Here is a 20,163-nt window from a genome sequence, read left to right on the forward strand (position 1 = left end):
TAGTTTGCTTATCTGAAACCAAGACTCTCAGCACTGTTGTGGCATGAGATTCATGTGAACAGAGGAAATGGTTCAAGGAAATCCACAGATGCTCCTGGGAAAAGTGTTAATTCCTGTTCCCTCATGAAAATCACTAATCTGTGATTAAAGAAAATCACTAATCATTTGGGATGGCACTGAGAACTTGGTGCATAAGACATAGGAGCAGAATTAGGCCTATTTGGCCCATTGAGTCTGCTCTGCCATTCTATCATGGCAGATTTATTATCCCTCTCAACCTCAGTCCTGACTTCTCCCCGTAACCTATGATGCCCTGGCTAATCAAGAACCTATCAACCTCTGCTTTAAATATTCTCAATGATGTGGCTTCCACAGCCAAGTCATTGGCTATTAATTCCACAGATTCACTACCCTCTGGCTGAAGAAACCTCTCATCTCTGTTCTAAATGGATGTCCCTTTATTACGAGGCTGCGTCCTCTGGCCCTAAACTCACTCATTATAGGAAACATCCTCCCTACGTCCACTCTGTCCAGACCTTTCAATATTTGATAGATTTCAATAAAGTTCCACTCATTTTTCTAAACTCCAGCAAGTACAGGCCCAGAACCATCAAACACTCCTCATACGTTAGTTTTCTGGAATCATTCTTGTGAACCCTCTCATTCTGGACCCTCTCTAATGCCAACACATATTTAGATAAGGGGCCCAAAACTGCTCTCAATGCTCCCATGTGTAATCTGACATTAGTCAGAAATGGGCCTTATAAAATCCCAGCATTACACTCCTTACTCTTCTATTTTAGTCTTCTTGAAATAAATGCTAACATTGCATTTGCCTTCCTTATCACCAACTCAACCTGCAAGTTAATCTTTAGGGAATCCTGCAAAAGGACTCCTAAGTCCCTTTGCACCTCTGACTGTTGAATTTCCTCCCCGTTTAGAAAATAGCTAGCCCCTTTATTCCTTCTATCAAAGTGCATTACCATACACTATGTGCCCCTCCACCTATCTTTGTATCGTCTGTAAACCTGGCCACAAAGCCTAAAATTTTATCATCCAAATCATTCATATTTAATGTGAAAATAAGCGGTCCTAACACTGACCCATTACTCACCGGCAACCAACAGGAAAGTTCCCCCTTATTCCCATAATTTGAGTATGCATAAATCCAAACTGAAATGTGTACTAGTATGCCACCTCCCAAACTACTGCCCCAAAACACTATCCATCTTCCTAACTGTGGTAGAGTCCTCAGATCCCACACTAGATTTTTCAGAAATGTAACAAAAACAAGTCCCAGTCTTCAAGGAAATGCCTTACCCGAACAAAACGAGAAGATACTGGAAGAGGTGAGCAATGAGGGCGAAAGAATTGAGGTTAATGCCCTTCTATAGAGCAGCCAAGGTTTCTCTCTCCATGAATGTTGCCTCACCTATGAATCTTACATTCATTTTCTTTCTTACAAGTTTTCAACATCGGCTATCACACGTTAACTCAACCTGTCTATCATCTCAGCAGGAGGCGGGGAAAGGGATGGGATTCTCCATTCACAGCGCACGCCGCGCTGTTGGGGCGGGGTCTGTGTGGTTACGTGTCGAGTCATACGGAGCCAGGTTGAAGCCGACGGAAAATGCCGAGGGCGAAGCCGAGGTGGAGTAGGTCATGTAGTGGCGACGAGACCGGGGGTTGAAACGAGGCCTGCCTGCTCTTGGGTGGCCCAGCTTGGTCCAGGGGTCAGTGAAGGTTGGTGTGGAGGGCGCGGCGCGGGGTGGGGCGGGGCTGGAGTGAATGACAGCGTCGAGAGGGCTGGGCGGGGCCGGGCCCCCGGTCGCTATGGAGGCGCCAAGGCTTTTGGGTCCTGAGACAGGATGGTGGAAAGAATGCTATAGAAGTAGATAACTGTGAATTGTGAGGTACAATGCCATCGGTTCGGAGCAGGAATTTTAAAGGTTGGTCACTTGTAAGTCTCTCAAAGCTCCCATGGCCGCTGCCCTCTCTCTTCAATCCAGCTTCTTGCTGCAGAGAACGTCCCGTGTGCGCGTCGTGTCATTCCCGTTCCCCACAATCCTTCTGTTGACCGTGAAGTCCTTCGATCAGTCTGTCAGCTGCCACAAGTTTGGTTCGAATTTAACCTTTGTAAGATAAGTGCAGCTTTATGTTCGTTTGGCATGTCATGTTTTACTGTTTATGGGTTCCGGAAATTTGTGATAAAAGCCAAAGAAAATATGTTGGGAGGTGCTCAATAATTCCGATAGCATCTGTGAAGAGAGGGAAAAATCAGCAGTTCTATCTGAAACGTTTACTGGGAAACTCAGCAGGCCATGCAGTGTCCATGGAATTGGAACCACTTAACATTTCAAGCCTGGAAGAGAATAATCTTTTATCTGAAATATTAATGTATGTATTTATGCACATTTTAATCCACATCCATACTTCAATCTCTAAGATTATTTTGATATAGATTTTTATTGTTATAATTATTGAGTATTTTTGTTGCATGATTTGTCAACATGCCACAGCAAATTCCTAATGCATGTAAATTGTACATATAACGAATTAAGTTGATCCATAACTCTTTTTCCTCCCACAGATATTTCCAGAGCTAAATACTTTTTCCAGCATTTTCTGTTTATTTTTTACATTTTCAGCATCTAAGTGTACAGCAATCTATCTCTCAGTGAACAATGAAGAACTGTTCTCCGGCAAGATGGAGCTGCCTCCGGCCTGAGATGTTTCCCCGCCTGGTATCCGATGTTGTCCGGCCCTTGCAGTACCACTTGTCAAGCAAATGCCAGAGGAGCAGCTCGATTGCACCTGAGTCAAGCGTGAGGCCATTGCCTAGTCAGGCCCATGTGGTGATCTGTGGTGGAGGGATTGTAGGGTCTTCAGTAGCGTATCACCTCTCCAAGCTCGGGTGGAATGATGTTGTGTTGCTGGAGCAAGGACGGTAAGAAAAAAAAGTGCAGCGGTCCAAACTGTTAAAGAAAAGATCTTTTGGTACCTGCTCACGGGAAGGTACTGTAGAGTCATGTAATGCTTATGCAAGGGAAAGGCACTGACCAAAGTTTAAGGTAAATTGAAGTACCATTTATTACCCTGAGATTCATTTTCTTGCCAGCATTCACAGTAGAACAAAAATAAAATAGAATCAATAATAGAATAATAGAATTCTGATACAATTAAAATGGGAAAATGTAAACAAAGCATATGACTTGCCTTCTGTTGTTTCAGTATAATTATGCCATTTTAAAATTGTCATTATCTTTTGTTTAACGTCTAAAGAACACTCCAGGTGTATAAATCATGTAAAGTGGTCTCCTAATCAGAATATCGGGTATGATGCCTCATTTGGGCAGAGGAATCTAATTTGAATCTGGCAGGAAGGGAGCATATAAACCAAGTTACTCTTTTGTTACGTCTCACTGAGCGTGTGGACATTAGGTAGGTGAAGTCAGAATTAGACTGCCTATGATGTCCCCTGTGGTGAAATAAAATTTTCCAGGACTATAATTTATTTATAATTTATTCAGGAAATTTAAATTGTATACTACAGTACAACCCTTGCTGTTTAAGACAGAACATTATGTCTCTAAGAAGTTTCTGTGTTCTCCCTATGAACATCTAGGTTTCCTCCCACATTTCAAAGGTGTACTGGTTAATTGTTCATTATAAATTGCCCTGTGATTAGGTTGAGGTTAAATAGGTGGGTTACTGGGTGGTGCAGCTCGTTAGGTCAGAAGGGCCTGTTCTAAGTAAATAAAAATTATGTGCATAATACACATATTGACTTAACAGCATTTTTACTCTTACATGGTTTCTATGATTAACTTGTCTGAACAGTTTTTGCAGTGGTGTTAAGTCTCCTTCCTGTACATTGATGGGATGGCCTTCAACTGTAACACACTGCAGTCATACTTCACCATTCACCATGTTATATTTGCTTATAAAATTTTCATTAAGAAATAGGACCAGGAGTCGGCCACCTGGCCCGTCGAGCCTGCCCCACCATTCAACAAGATCATGGCTGATCTGGTCATGGATTCATCTCCACCTACCTGCCTTTAGCCATAACCCTTAATTCCCTTGCTGTGCATAACTCTAACTAAACTTTTCTTAAGTAAATTTACTGAGATAGCCTCCACTGTTTCATTGGGCAGAGAATTCCACAGATTCACCACTCTTTAGGAAAAACAGTTCCCTCTCATCTCCATTGTAAATTTACTCCCCCGAATTTTGAGGCTATGTTCCCTAGTTCTAGTCTCACCTACCAGTGGAAACAACTTTCCTGCCTCTACCTTATCTATCACTTTCATAATTTTATATGTTTCTATAAGATCTCCTCACATTCTTTTGAATTCCAGCTAGTATAGTCCCAGGTGACTCAATCTCTCCTCATAGTTTAACCACCTCATCTCTGAAATCAACCTGGTGAGCCTCCTCTGCACCGCCTCCAAAGCCAGTATATCCTTCCTCAAGTAAGGAGACCAGAACTGCACGCAATACTCCAAATGGGACCCCACCAGTACCCTACACAGTTGCAGCATAACCTCCCTGCTCTTAAATTCAATCCCTCTAGCAATGAAGGCCAACATTCCATTTGTCTTCTTGATAGCCTGCAGCACCTACAAACCAATCTTTTGCAATTCATGCACAAGCACTCCCAAGTCCTTCTGTACAGCAGCATACTGCAATCTTTTACCACTTAAATAATAATCTGATCTTCCATTTTTCCTTCCTAAAGTGGATGACCTCACATATACCAACATATTACTCCATCTGCCAAATCCTTGCCCACTCACTTAATCTATCTATATCTCTCTGCAGACTCTCTGTATCCTCTGCACAATTTGCTTTTCCACTCAGTTTAGCGTCATCAGCAAACTTGGATACACTACACTTCCAGATCGTTAATGTATATTGTGAGCAGTTGCTGGCTGAGCACCGACCCCAACAGCACACCACTCACCACGGATTGCCACCAAAGAAACACACATGTATTCCAACTCTCTGCTTTCTATTAGTTATCCAATTATCGATGCTAATATATCACCCTCAACTTTATACATCCTTATCTTATGGATGCCTTTTATGTGGCACCTTATCGAACACCTTCTGGAAATCCAAGTAAATAAAGTCCATCTGTTCCCCTCTATCTGCACTTGTTATTTTCTCAAAGAACTCCAGTAAGTTTGTCAAACGGGGCCTGCCTTTGCTGAATCCATGCTGTGTCTACCTAATGGATCCATTTCTTTCCAGATGCCTCACTATTTCTTCTTTAATGATAGCTTCAAGCATTTTCCCAACTACAGATGTTAAATTAACTGGCCTATGGTTACCTGCCATTTGCCTTCATCCTTTTTTGAAACATTCGCCGCCTTCCAATTGCCAGGACCTGCCCAGCGCCAGAGAATTTTGGTAAATTATCACAGAAGCCTCAACTATAAACTCTGTCATTTCTTTCAGTACCCTTGGATGTATTCGATAGACTTGTCTATCTTTAGGCCCACAAGTTTGTTCAGCACTTTAGTGATAGCTGTTGTTTCAAGGTCCTCACCTCCTATCGCGTCCATGTCATCTCTCTTCAACATGTTAGACGTGTCTTACACCATGAATGAAGTCAGTGTGTCATCAAGTTTTCCTTTTGCATAATTCTATAATCAATTACTCAGAGAGGAATGTATGAGGGTTTGTATGTGGGGGCAATTGTGACCCTTCCTGGCAGGTGTACCAAACTCCAGGGTGAGCGAGCAAGGATGAAATAGCAGGAATACATCTCTCAGGGTCAGATATGTATAGTAACAAATCATCAGCATATAATGATAACTTGTAAGTCCCTTCCCCACGGGTAATACCCCTAATATTAGGTGATTCACGAATGGTGATAGCTAAAGGATAGCCAAAGCAATGTCAAATAGTTAAGGACTTAAAGGACAGCCTTGCCTCGTACCACGGAATAACTGAAAAAAAGGAGATCTTTGATTATTGGTGAAAACCGAAGCCAAAGGTTTATAATATATTAACTTAATCCATGATATAAATTTTGAACTAAAATTAAAATGCTGCAACGTATTAAATAAATATGGCCAGTCAACTCTATCAAATGCTTTTTCAGCATCTAAAGAAATGACACATTCTGGTATTTTGGATGAAGGAGTATAAATAATATTAAATCAATTTTCTGATGTTAAAAGATGAATAACGATTTTTAATAAATCCAGTCTGATCTTCAGAGATAATTCGAGGTAATATATTTTATAATCTAGTGGCCAAAATTTTACTAAAAACCTTAAAGTCCGTATTCAGCAAAGATATAGGCCGATAGGATGCACATTCAGTGGGGTCTTTATCTTTTTTAAGAATTGGAGAAATAGAGGCATCATAAAAAGATTGTGGCAATTTACCTACAGTTAACGCATCTTTAAAAATTTTACAAAGCCAAGGAGAGAGTATAGAGGAAAAGGATTTAAAGCCCATAACCCTCCATTCCTTTCCTGTCCATATACCTATCCAATTTTTTTTTTTAAATGACAAAATCGAACCTGCCTCTACCACTTCTACTGGAAGCTCATTCCACACAGCTACCACTCTCTGAGTAAAGAAGTTACCCCTTGTGTTACCCCAAAACTTTTGCCGCCTAATGCTCAACTCAAGTCTTCTTGTTTGGATCTCTCCTACTCTCAATGGAAAAAGCCTATCCATGTCAACTCTATCTATTCCCCTCATAATTTTAAATACCTCTATCAAGTCCCCCCTCAACCTTCTACACTCCAAAGAATAAAGACCTAACTTGTTCAACCTTTCTCTGTAACTGAGGTGCTGAAACCCAGGTAACATTCTAGTAAATCTCCTCTGTACGCTCTCTAATTTATTGACATCTTTCCTATAATTCGGTGACCAGAACTGTACACAATATTCCAAATTTGGCTTCACCAATGCCTTGTACAATTTTAACATTACATCCCAACTCCTATACTCATGCTCTGATTTATAAAGGCCAGCATACCAAAAGCTTTCTTCACCACCCTATCCACATGAGATTTCACCTTCAGGGAACTATGCACCATTATTCCTAGATCACTCTGTTCTACTGCATTCTTCAATGCCCTACCATTTACCATGTATGACCTATTTTGATTATTCCTACCAAAATGTAGCACCTCACATTTATCAGCATTAAACTCCATCTGCAATCTTTCAGCCCACTCTTCTAACTGGTCTAAATCTCTCTGCAAGCTTTGTAAAACTACTTCATTAGCCACAATGCTGCCTATCTTAGTATCATCTGCATACTTAGTAATCCAAATTACCACCCCATCATCCAGATCGTTAATGTATATTGCTGAGTACTTATGGTATTTTATGTTTTTATTTCAAATTTTCTGTATCTGCAGTTTTTTTTACATTTTCACTGGGCTATTTGAGATTCTTAAGCTGAGCACTGCATTGTAACCATGACCTATTATTGTTTGTGTATTTTGATCAAGCAATGTGGTAAATTTATCACTAAGCTAACAAAGAAGCTTTTATATTGAGCAAGCTAATTGTGGCACATTTGTCTAAACTTATACTAATAAACTGGATTATACTAATACAGTGGGTGCACAATGTTATTTTGGTTGGAACCTGTCAAGACCATTATTGGAAGGTGATATTTTGATAGGGTTCAATGGCAGTAATAAATTCTTTGGTTTCACTGTTCCATGTTGTAGCAGCTGTACTAAGTGACGAGGACTAAATTTAATCAAGAATATATGATATCAAGATATAGGTCATTAGCATCAACTTGTGAATGAGTATATAGGTTTATGAGCCACAGGTCTGATTAATTTCAAAGTTCCTTGGTAAAGTTGACACTGAGTTTCTAAGATCCACTGTCAGCTAAAGATCAAATTTGAACTTTGGGACTAGGTCCCAGTATTAGACTGCTAATGGTGAACCAGAAATATACAGCTGCTCACTGACTTTGTGTGTGAATGTTGACAAGTGTTAACTTTTTCATTCTTATAATTGAATCAGTGGGAACAAAATAAATAGGAGCTGCAGTAGGCCATTTGGCCCATTGAGCCTGCTCCACCATTCAATAACGTCATGACTGATTTGGCTGTCCACTCACCTCTGCCTACCTGTCTTTGCCGCATAGCCTCTAATGCAAATTCTTCTGCTACGCAAAAATATATCAAACTTTATCTTAAATATACTTAATGGGCTTGCCTCTACTCTTTCCCAGGGCAAGAAATTCCACAGATTCACTACTCTCCAAAGAAATCAGTTTCTTCTTATTTGTGTCCTAATTCTGTTCCCACAAATCTTGAGGACATATCCTTTAGTTCTGGACTCAACAGTGGGAACAACTTTCCGACCTCTTTCTTGTTTATCATTTTCATAATATGTTTCTATAAGATCCCCTCTTATTCTTCTGAATTCCAGGGAGTATAACCTCAGGCAGCTCAATCTCTCCTGATATGCTAACCTCCTGTCCAGAATCAACCTTGGGAACCTCCTCTGTACTGCCTCCAAAGTTAATACGTATTTTGACGTACAAAAAAGCTGGATGAAGTCAGCAGGTGGGGCAGCATCTGTTGAAAGGAGCCGTCAACGTCTCGGGCCAAGACCCTTCGTCAGGACTAAAGAAGGGGGGGGCAGGGGCCCTATAAAGAAGGTGGGGGGGGAGGGTGGAATGTGCCAGGTGAAAAACCAATCAGAGGAAAAATCAAGGGGTGGGGGAGGGGATAGGCAGGAGAGGTGAAGAAGGAATCTAAGGGGAAAGCACTATGGGTAGTAGAAGAAGGCAGAGTCATGAGAGGTGATAGGCAGCTAGAAGAGGAGACAGAGTGAAGGTGGGATGGGGGAAGGGAGAGGGCGGGAATTACCGGAAGTTGGAGAATTGGATGTTCATACCAAGGGGCTGGAGACTACCCAGATGGTATATAAGATGTTGCTCCTCCAACCAAAGTTTGGCCTCATCGTGGCAGTAGAGGAGGCCATGTATGGACATATCTGAATGGGAATGTGAAGAAGAGTTGAAGTGAGTGGCAACCGGGAGATCCTGTCTGTTGTGGCGGACGGAGCGTAGGTGCTCGATGAAGCGGTCCCCCCAATCTGCGTCGGGTCTCGCTGCACCGGGAACACCGGATGCAATAGATTACCCCAAAAGACTCACAATTGAAGTGTTGCCTCACCTGGAAGGACTGTTTGGGGCCCTGAATGGTGGTAAGAGAGGAGGTGTAGGGACAGGTGTAGCACTTACCTTAACGGATGCTGCCCGACCTGCTGAGTTCATCCAGCTTTTTTGTACGTCTTGATTTGACCACAGCATCTGCAGTGTACTTTGTGTATTTTATCATGTAAGGAGACCAGAACTATATTTCTGGTGTGGCCCCTGCACAGTTTCTGTTATAATCGCCCTAGGAATGAAGGCCAACATTTCATTTTAGAATCAGGTTTATTATCACGTGCATTTGTCGTGAAATTTGTTAACTTAGCAGCAGCAGTTCAATGCAATACATAATATAGAAGGAAAAAAAAGAAATAAATCAATCCATTACAGTATACGTATATTGAATAGATTAAAAATAGTGCAAAAAAACAATATTAGAACAAGTGAGGTAGCATCCAAGGGTTTAATGTCCATTTAGGAATCGGATGGCAGAGGGGAAGAAGCTGTTCCTGAATTGTTGAATGCGTGTTTTCAGGCTTCTGTACCTCCTACCTGATCGTAACAGAGAGTAAAGTGCATGCCCTGGGTGCTGTAGGTCCCTAATAATGGACGCTGCCTTTCTAAGACACCGCTCCTTAAAGATGTCCTGGGTACTTTGTAGTCTAGTACTCAAGATGGAGCCGACTAAATTTACAACCCTCTGCAGCTTCTTTTAGTCCTGTGCAGTAGCCCCCCCCCCCCCCTCCATACCAGACAGTGATGCAGCCTGTCAGAATGCTGTCCACAATACATCTATAGAAGTTTTTGAGTGTATTTGTTGACATGCCAAATCTCTTCGAACTCCTAATAAGGTATAGGCACTGTCTTGCCTTCTTTATAACTGCATCAATATGTTGGGACCAGGTTAGGTCCTCAGAGATCTTGACACCCAAGAACTTGAAACTGCTTGCTCTCTCCACTTCTGATCCCTCTATGAGGATTGGTTTGTGTTCCTTAATCTTACCCTTCCTGAAGTCCACAATCAGCTCTTTCAACTTACTGACATTGAGTGCCAGGTTGTTGCTGTGGCACCATTCCACTAGTTGGTATATCTCACTCCATTAGGCCCTCTCGTCACCATGTGAGACTCTACTAACAATGGTTGTATTGTCAGCAAATTTATAGATGGTATTTGAGCTATGCCTAGCTACACAGTCATGGGTATATAGAGAGTAGAGCAGTGGCCTAAGCGCATACCCCTGAGGTGCACCAGTGTTGATCATCAGCAAGGAGGAGATGTTATCACCAATCCGCACAGATTGTGGTTTTAGGCAACCTATTTCACCTGCGTACCAACCTTTTGTGATTCATGTACAAACACACTCAAGTCCCTCTGCGGAGCAGCATGCTGTAATCTTTCACCATTATCTTCTATTTTTTCCTTCTAAAGTGGATGACTTCACATTTACTAACATTATCATCCATCTGCCAGAACCGTGCCCACTCACTTAATCTATCACTTCACTTACCCTACTCATCCTCGAAACAATTTTCTTTTCCACTCAGTTTGGTTTCATCAGCAAACTTAGATATGCTACTTCCAAATTGTTAATGTATATCTTGAGCAGTTGCTTGCCCAGCATTAGTCCATGCAGCACTTGCTTGTCATTGTCTGCCAACACCCATTTATCCCAACTCACCACCTCTGTAGATTAACAAATCCTCTATCCATGCTAATGCATTATTTCCAACTCCATGCTTCCTTACCTTACACAAGTTTTTTATGCGGCACCTTATCGAATGCCTTCTGGAAATCCAAGTTCATCATATCCATCTGTTTCCCCCTATCCACTGTCCTCAAAGAACCTTAGTTTGTCAAACAGGACCTGTCTATCATTCATGAATCCATGCTGTCTGCCGGATGTTTCACTATTGCTTCCTTAATGATAGCTTCAGGCATTTTCCCAACTTCAGATGTGAAGTTCAATGGCCTTTAGCTGCCCATCTTTTGCTTGCAGTAGTTTTCTAAACAGTAGTATGATACTCACTGTCTTCCAATCCACTGGGGTCTGTCCAGAGAATGTTCGTATATCATCACAAATGTCTTTACTATAACTTCTGCCATTTCTTTCAGTACCCTAGGATGCATCCTATTAATCACACTTCCCCCAGATGCAGTTCGATGCCCCAAAAATCTGAATGATTCCATCCTGCATCACTACTCAAGCCACATATTCATGCTACCGTTCCTGCTCTGACTAGCATGGTGCATAGGTAGCAATCCTGAGATTATTACCTTTTGAGGTCCTTTTAATTTCTCTCCTAACTTCCTAAATTTGGCCTATAGAACTTTCTCCCAATCCTGTGTGCATCACGACTACTGGGATCTAGTTGGTCAATGAAATGCATATCCCCATATTTATTTCCATTAATATCTTCATTTTGCTGCTTTATATTTCAATTAATGAAGATATTTTCAGACAATGTGCTGAATACAACTATGTATGATTAGCCCCATTGTGTTTGAAGCATGGTTTGGGAGGAGATGGGGGTAATAGGTGATCCTCAGCCAGCCTGTGTTCCTTTGGTATTTCACTGAGACGTCATTGTTTTTTAATGTTGGCAGGTTAGCTGGAGGAACTACCCGTCTTTGTGGTGGCATTGTAAGCACTGTCAAGCATATTGGCATAGAAACCCAGATGGCAGACTATTCAAACAAACTTTATCAGCATTTGGCACAAGAATCTGGCATTGACACCGGTAAGACTTATTTGGCATTTTTGAAGCTAGATACATGTACAATATTTATGATGCCAGGTTCTTAGATAAGGAAGGCATAGATGATACAGGCCGAATACAGCACGGAAAGGCACCACACTCAGTGTGGACTAGGTTGGCTGAAAGACCTATTTTTATGTTGTATATTATGCTTTATGATTATGTAGGGTCAGATGCCTGTTGTGCTTCTGCTAACAGTGTTCAAGTATCTTATTGGGGAGTGGTTTCATTGTTTCTGTTTAACGCCTCCTGTGCTTATTTGCGCTCAATATTTACTTACGTGAGGACTGGTTACAGGGTTCCTGTTACAGTAAGTGTGTGCAGAATTGTAGCTTCAAACTGATTTCTACTTGCCTTTACCAGGTTATGTGCAAACTGGATCAATGTCACTGGCTCAGACACAGGATCGACTTATCTCATTGCGCCGTCTTGTTTCCCGATTACAGTAAGTAAAAACAAATTGCAGATTGCTTAATATCTTTGAATGTCCTATAGGAGCATATAACAGAATGTGCAGGTAGAATACCTCATGAAGTGCCTACATTGTGATAATTGGTGGACTACTATTAACAGCTGACTAAGCGGTGGATGCAGTACAATTTAGAGTATTAATGCAATCAATCAGAGCTTTAGAGTTGAGTTGCAAGGATTTTAAAATGGATCCACCTGATCAAAATATGGGTAGATTACATTGAGACAGGAAAACCTGATTTTTGGTGATAATTGCATATCTCTGCATGGCCAGCTTTGAAAAGCTCTGTTTGTGTTCACCAGTTAGTTCAATAGACTTTGTTTAGAGACTCAGCTTTATAGACACAGCAGAGATCAAAACATTATAGGAAGATACATGAATACCTTATCATTGAATATAGATTCTAAATTGTCCACCAAATGTAACCATAACGCTCCTTTCCAAAGAATATCATTTAATCATTGGCATGCATTGTGTACACCACCATCGATGGTGGATCTAGTATTAATTTCTGAAAATCCACGTGGGGAGCAACTCCTATCTTCATTACCAAATACCTCTTGGTTCTGGTTGTACCGAGGCTGGATAGTTCCCCTTGGAGTGGAGAGAGGATAATGTGTAAAAAATCTCATCACTGTCACGTACCTAAAGCCAAGTGAACGGGAGTGCCAGTGGACCAGTGGATAGGACTGGCAATGAGCAGAGCAATTGTCCTCTCTCCTGAGCATAATGCGATGTAGTGTATGTTAGAGAAGTCAAGAGCAGTGGCTAACAGAACTGACTGATCTTTTGAAGTTTGATTAGTTCTCTGATAAGCAGTTCAACATATCCTGTTAGTCCACGAGTTTGTTGTAAAAAGTCTTCTGTGAATGACATTCGCACATTAATTATGTGTTCACATTAGTTAAAAGTTAATTCAGCAAGATATATGATGGTCCTTCATAGTAAGTCCTGTATAATTATATTGGGAGTTTCCATATAAGAACCCAGTAATTTGCTCAATGTCTTTTAGGTATGTGTGTTGCTTGTTGGAAGTATTAAATGTGTCATTCATGTATGTTGTCAGGGTTATGGGAATTGCCTGTGACATCATCAGTCCAAAGCAGGTAGCACAACTGCACCCTCTAGTGAACATCCATGACCTGGTTGGAGCAATGCACGTCCCAGGGGATGCTGTCATCTCATCACCAGATGTTGCTCAGGCACTGGCAAGAGTTGCTGTAAACAGTGGTGGGTTTACATATCATTTCAATTTGATAATTTTCTAATGATGAGTGGTGCAATTAAGCTTATTTTATTAATGACTTGATGTCTAGATAATGGGTTATCTTTCTTGCCTCTGGTGTCAAGCATGGTTTTTTATTTTTAATAAATCTCCCTCGTCCCACCATCAGTGAACTGTGCACTCCTGTGAAAGTACTTGTGGTCTCTTCAAGTAAGTATTGGATTGCATCCCTGTCTTATGAACCCGAGTTCAAAGTTAACCACAGTTGTTATTCAAGAGCTGCTACTCTTGATGAGTGGGTTGCTCCACTCAGCAAATCACTGCCCACCCTCAAACACATTGCTGTCAGTAACTCCAATATTTGTTTCTGCGGTTTACAAATTCCCTAGCTGCCTCTCCTCCCTTCCTCTAATTCTCTTGATTGCTGAAATGCGTTAATATAAATTTTCTGCTTTGGTTTTGATCTCTGACTTTAATTGATTATCACTGGCTTTATTTTACCTGCTAGGAACGTTGTGGAATTTCCTCCCTAAATCTCTCTCTCTCTTTCAGAATTCAGCATGGTAAGGAAAGTGAAGGTGAAATACAAAAGTATTTTTGCAAGAAAAACCAAAGCAGATTGTATAAACTCTATGGATAAGGAAAATTTAAGCAAAAGTAACTGGCACTCTGAGGCAAGGGAAATTGCATATATTTTGAAATAAGGAAATAGACGAAGAGTGAGACAAATATTGTGTCTCCTGAAACAGATCTGGAAAATCTTGCAATAGTGTAGAACAATCAATCTAGAATGAAAGAAGAACTGAAGGAAATAAAACAATTAGTTAAAAATAACTGAAGAAATGAATAGGATTGAAAGCCAGTAAATCCCCAGAACCAAGTGGCTCGCATCACTAGGTTTTGAGAGAGAGAGAGAGAGACACATACACTGGATGTACTAGGTGCCATCTTTCAAAATTCCAGAGGTCTGACTGCAGTTCCCAAAATTTGAAAGAAAGTAAGTACGTCCATTATTTAAGAAAGAAGGGAGCGTAAATGTGAATATGTAGATCGTTAGCATGACATTAGTTGTAGGGAGTGCTGAAATTGGGAGAGTGATAACAGAGTACTTGTAGATAAATGGGACTGGGCAGGGGTAATTGAAGCAAATGCAGAAACTCTGAAAAATACATCATACTAGAAGCATGGATAAGTGAATGGAGAATTGTAATTGACAGGCATGTCTATATGTTTTGAGGTTGTAACAGGGTAGATGTGATGTACTTGGACTCAGTAGGCCTTCAGTAAACTGCCACCTGAGGTTTATGTGAAGACTTAAATAAGATGGGTTTGGATTAATATTCCTCTGCATATTGGGATTGGTGAGTGGATGTAAAGGTTTAATGAATGAGAATAAATGGGTTATTGTGGGGTTGGGAGTCTATGATGAGGAAAGATGCTGCAAGGCTATTGTGTTGGAACCCTAACTGCAGACAGGTGACCCCACCATTACTGAGGGTTGTGTTCCCAAAAAATGGTCCATATTGTGAGGATTTTCCCTCCTAATGTGAAGCCACATCATCTGCGTATGCATCAAGAAATGAAAGATGAGAATTGTTTGTGTATATATTTTCACATGCATTCTATGAGAACTAATTTTATTCCTTATATCAATTTTTTGTGTTGTGATTTGTGAGTTCTAAGAGCAGATTTCCATTGCCCGAGCAGCCATAACGCAGGAGTTCCTATACGATCCACAGTGGGTGATCTGAACAAAATCTAAATAAATAGAATAACCAAGCTTACTGGTGATATAAACTTTTAGTGGTTGTGGGAGAGCTGCAGAGTAACTTCAGGTATATGCAGACAGTCTAAGTGAATATGACATGCAATATTATATGTAATAAAAACAGTTAATTGTGCAGCCATGCAGTTTGGTAGAAAAGTAGAAAGTTGAATTATGTTGAGAGATTGAAAGGTTTTGTTGTTCAGAGGGATTATAGTGTCCTGGTACATGAAGCAGTGAAAGTTGATATGCAGGTAAAGCAAGACATTAGGAAAATAAACAATTGGAATAGGATGAGGTGGAGGATGAATGCATGGCTGAGGGATTGGAGCAGGGGGCAGGGATTCAAATTTCTGGATCATTGGGACCTCTTTTGGGGCAGGTGCGACCAGTACAAAAAGGACGGGTTGCACTTGAATCCCAGGGGGACCAATATCCTGGCAGGGAGGTTCACTAAAGCTACTGGGGAGAGTTTAAACTAGAATTGTTGGGGGGTGGGAACCGAACTGAAGAGACTGGGGAAGAGGAGGTTGGCTCACAAATAGAGAAAGCTTGTAGACAGAGTGAAAGGGAGGATAGGCAGGTGATAGAGAAGGGACGCACTCAGACCGAAGGTTTGAGATGTGTCTATTTTAATGCAAGGAGTGTTGTGAACAAAGTGGATGAGCTTAGAACGTGGATCAGTACTTGGAGATATGATGTGGTGGTCATTACAGATACTTGGATGGCTCAGGGACAGGAATGGTTACTTCAGGTGCTGGGTTTTAGATGTTTCAGAAAGGACAGGGAGGGAGGCAAAGAAGGTGGGGGCATGGCACTGCTGAGCAGAGATAGTGTCACGGCTGCAGAAAAGGTGGACGCCATGGAGGGATTGTCTACGGAGTCTCCGTGGGTGGAGGTTAGGAACAGGAAGGGGTCAATAACTTTACTGCGTGTTTTTTTATAGGCCGCCCAATAGTAACAGGGATATCGAGGAGCAGATAGTGAAACAGATCCTGGATAGGTGTAATGATAACAGAGTTGTCGTGATCGGAGATTCTAATTTCCCAAATATTGATTGGTATCTGCCTAGAGCAAGGGGTTTAGATGGGGTGGAGTTCGTTAGGTGTGTTCAGGAAGGTTTCTTAACACAATATGTAGATAAGCCTACAAGAGGAGAGGCTGTACTTGATTTAGTATTGGGAAATGAACCTAGTCAGGTGTCAGATCTCTCAGTGGGAGAGCAATTTGGAGATAGTGATCATAATTTTGTCTCCTTTACAATAGCATCGGAGAGAGATAGGAACAGACAAGTTAGAAAGGCGTTTTATTGAAGTAAGGGGAATTATGAGGCTATCAGGCAGGAAATTGGAAGCTTAAAATGGAAACAGGTGTTCTCAGGGAAAGGTACGGAAGAAATGTGGCAAATATTCAGGGAATATTTGTGTGGAGTTCTGTAGAGGTACATTCCAATGAGACAGGGAAGTTATGGTAGGGTACAGGAACCATGGTGTCCAAAAGCTGTAATAAATCTAGTCAAGAAGAAAAGAAACACTTACAAAAGGTCCAGAGAGCTAGGTAATGTTAGAGATCTAGAAGATTATAAGGCTACTAAGAAGGAGCTTAAGAAGGAAATTAGGCGAGCCAGAAGGGGCTATGAGAAGGCCTTGACGAGCAGAACTAAGGAAAACCCCAAGGTATTCTACAAGTATGTGAAGAGCAAGAAGATAAGACTTAAAAGAATAGGACCTATCAAGTGTGACAGTGGGAAAGTGTGTATGGAACCGGAGGAAATAGCAGAGGTACTTAATGAATACTTAAATATTCACTATGGAAAAGGATTTTGATGATTGTAGTGATGACTTTCAGCAGACTGAAAAGCTTGAGCATGTAGCTATTAAGAAAGAGGATGTGCTGGAGCTTTTGGAAAGCATCAAGTTGGATAAGTCGCTGGGACCGGATGAGATGTACCCCAGGCCACTGTGGGAGGTGAAGGAGGAGATTGCTGAGCCTCTGGTGATGATCTTTGCATCATCAATGGAGATGGGAGAGGTTCCAGAGGATTGGAGGGTTGTGAATGTTGTTCCTTTATTCAAGAAAGGGAGTAGAGATAGCCCAGGAAATTATAGACCATTGAGTCTTACCTCAGTGGTTGGTAAGTTGATGGAGAAGATCCTGAGAGGCAGGATTTTATGAACATTTGGAGAGGTATAATAACATTAGGAGTAGTCATCATGGCTTTGTCAAGGGCAGGCCGTGCCTTATGAGCCTGAGTGAATATTTTGAGGATGTGACTAAACACATTGATGAAGGAAGAGCAGTAGATGTAGTGTATATGGATTTGATAAGGTACCCCATGCAAAGCTTATTGAGAAAGTAAAGGGGCATGGGAACCAAGGGGACATTGCTTTGTGGATCCAGAACTGGCTCACTCACAGAAGGCAAAGAGTTGTTGTAGACGAGTCATATTCTGCATGGAGTTGGTCACCAATGGTGTGCCTTAGGGATTTGTTCTAGGACCCTTACTCTTCGTGATTTTTATAAATGACCTGGATGAGGAAGTGGAGGGATGGGTTAGTAGGTTTGCTGATGACACAAAGGTTGGAGATGTTGTGGATAATGTGGAGGGCTGTCAGGTTACAGCGGGATATTGATAGGATGCTAAACCGGGCTGAGAAGTGGCAGATGGAGTTCAACCCAGATAAGTGTGAAGTGGTTCATTTTAGTAGGTCAAAAATGATGGCAGAATATAGTATTAATGGTAAGGCTCTTGAAAGTGTGGAGTATCAGAGGGGTCTCAGGGTCCGGGTCCTTAGGACGCTCAAAGCAGCTGTGCAAGTTGTCTCTGTGGTTAAGAAGGCGTACGGTGTATTGACCTTCATCAATTGTACAATTGAATTTAGGAGCTGAGAGGTAATGTTGCAGCTCTATAGGACCCTGGTCAGACCCCACTTGGAGTACTGTGCTCAGTTCTGGTCGCCTCACTACAGGAAGGATGTGGAAGCTATAGAAAGGGTGCAGAGGAAATTTACAAGGATGTTGCCTGGATTGGAGAGCCTGCCTTATGAGGGTAGGTTGAGTGAACTCTGCCTTTTCTCCTTGGAGTGATGGAGGATGAGAGGTGACCTGATAGAGGGGTATAAGATGATGAGAGGCATTGATCATGTGGAGAGTCAGAGGCTTTTTCCCAGGGCTGAAATGGTTGCTGAGTGGCCTGCTCCTGCTTTTTCTTGGAACTTAAATTGGTGAAATGTGAGATCTGTTTTTTGATTTAACCTGTTATTTAATTCAGGTGTCAAGATATATGAAGGCACCAGTGTCAATCATGTGATGGTCGAAGATGGTCATGTGACTGGAGTAGAAACTGACAGAGGGCACTTAGAATGTGAATTCTTTGTGAATTGTGCAGGCCAGGTAAGCAAACTGGACCGGCTCTGGGTCTGTGTGATACTATCTGTTTTGTACTCCTGACTGCAGTTCAATCTGTGCTTTCCCATGCCAGCCAGAAAGCAAGGGAATTAACATGGAGCACACTTCGATGGTGGCTGTAAACCAACACATCCTATTAAAGTTTCTTTTAATTAATATAAATCTCTCACCGGGTCATTTAATTTGTAGGGGTTGTTGAATATTTTTATAATTTGAGTTAAATGCTGTGGTTTAACTACATATTGCTGTTGGTTGGCCATTGTTTTGATTTAAATAAATTGCTGGGCAGCTGCATTTCTGACCTTAGGACCATTCAGGTTATGAACAGTTCTCAGAACAGAACGCTCATGTAACCTGGGGCAGACCTGTGAAGATTCCTGAGTTTTCTACACCTCTACCTTTAAAATGCAGTTGAATGCAGTTGCTTTTCTTGATTCAAAGTAGCTTGAAGATGTGTATTGATAGTGGCCTTTAGTGCCTGGAAGGCCAACCTGAGCTCATGGAGCAGATGCTTCGAGGATTAAAGGTTAAATGTTACGTGGATGGATGGTAAGAGACTCTCCCCTTTATATCTGACTCCCTCTGCTGCAGAATATGACAGATTTGGATTTCATCCTAATTCTCAGTCGTAAATTAAATGCTTTTATCATGTACATAAATGGACTGCAATCAGCGGTGCTCATGGATTGCTCCATTTGTTAATTGATGTTAGAGCAGTTTGTTTCAATATTAGACTTTGACTTCAATTGGGTGTTGGGTGTCTTAAAGGGTAAGTTGGCTGAGATACTTAGAGTCTAGCTTTTGTGAGTAAAATGTCTGAAGCTAACATTGTACGGTATTTTTGACTTTGTCTTTGGCTAGTGGGCGTATGAGCTTGGTTTAGCAAGTGCCGAGTCGGTATCTGTCCCGTTGCATCCCTGTGAGCACTTTTACCTGGTGACACGACCCCTCAAACAGGCACTACCCCTTGACTCACCAGGTAGGCTGTTAACTTCACACTGTAATTAAATTTTCATCCTGTATGTATTCTTGAAGCTTGGGATCATGTTTCAGGACAAACTACTGTTAGAACAGATGATGTATAGTGTATAATATTTAAAGCACCACCAACTAAATCCTTAAAAATGAGTTAATTAAAATCTCATTAAGAATAGAACCATAAATTTCTGATTTATACCACCTGTTTACACAAGACCAGAGAAGTACCGTAGATTCCGGACTACAGAGCGCACCTGATTAAAAGCTGCAGGCTCTAATTTTAGAAATAAAATCAATTTTTTAATTGTAAAGGCCGCACCGGATTTTAGGCCGCAACGCTACTTTTAAATATACATACGTATCGGTAACACAAATTACGTTGCATATACTTTTTTACTGAA

At 41.3% G+C, this 20,163-nt stretch overlaps 1 protein-coding gene across 5 annotated transcripts in view; it reads left to right on the forward strand.

Annotated features, from left to right (window-relative positions):
- Positions 1–1,596: 1,596 nt before the first annotated feature.
- Positions 1,597–20,163, forward strand: part of pdpr (pyruvate dehydrogenase phosphatase regulatory subunit) — a 65,506-nt gene continuing 46,939 nt past the window's right edge. Inside the window, exons 1-7 of one of the 5 annotated variants that reach the window (XM_073069749.1) lie at positions 1,597–1,733; positions 2,649–2,947; positions 11,763–11,896; positions 12,278–12,359; positions 13,453–13,616; positions 18,648–18,769; positions 19,646–19,763. In XM_073069749.1, the coding sequence (XP_072925850.1) occupies positions 2,685–2,947; positions 11,763–11,896; positions 12,278–12,359; positions 13,453–13,616; positions 18,648–18,769; positions 19,646–19,763 (883 nt within the window). In that variant the 5' untranslated portion in view covers positions 1,597–1,733; positions 2,649–2,684. The other 4 variants (XM_073069750.1, XM_073069751.1, XM_073069753.1 and 1 more) reach the window with 4 other exon arrangements.

This window comes from Hemitrygon akajei, chromosome 17 (genome assembly GCF_048418815.1).
Source record: "Hemitrygon akajei chromosome 17, sHemAka1.3, whole genome shotgun sequence".
Lineage (NCBI taxonomy): Eukaryota > Metazoa > Chordata > Chondrichthyes > Myliobatiformes > Dasyatidae > Hemitrygon > Hemitrygon akajei.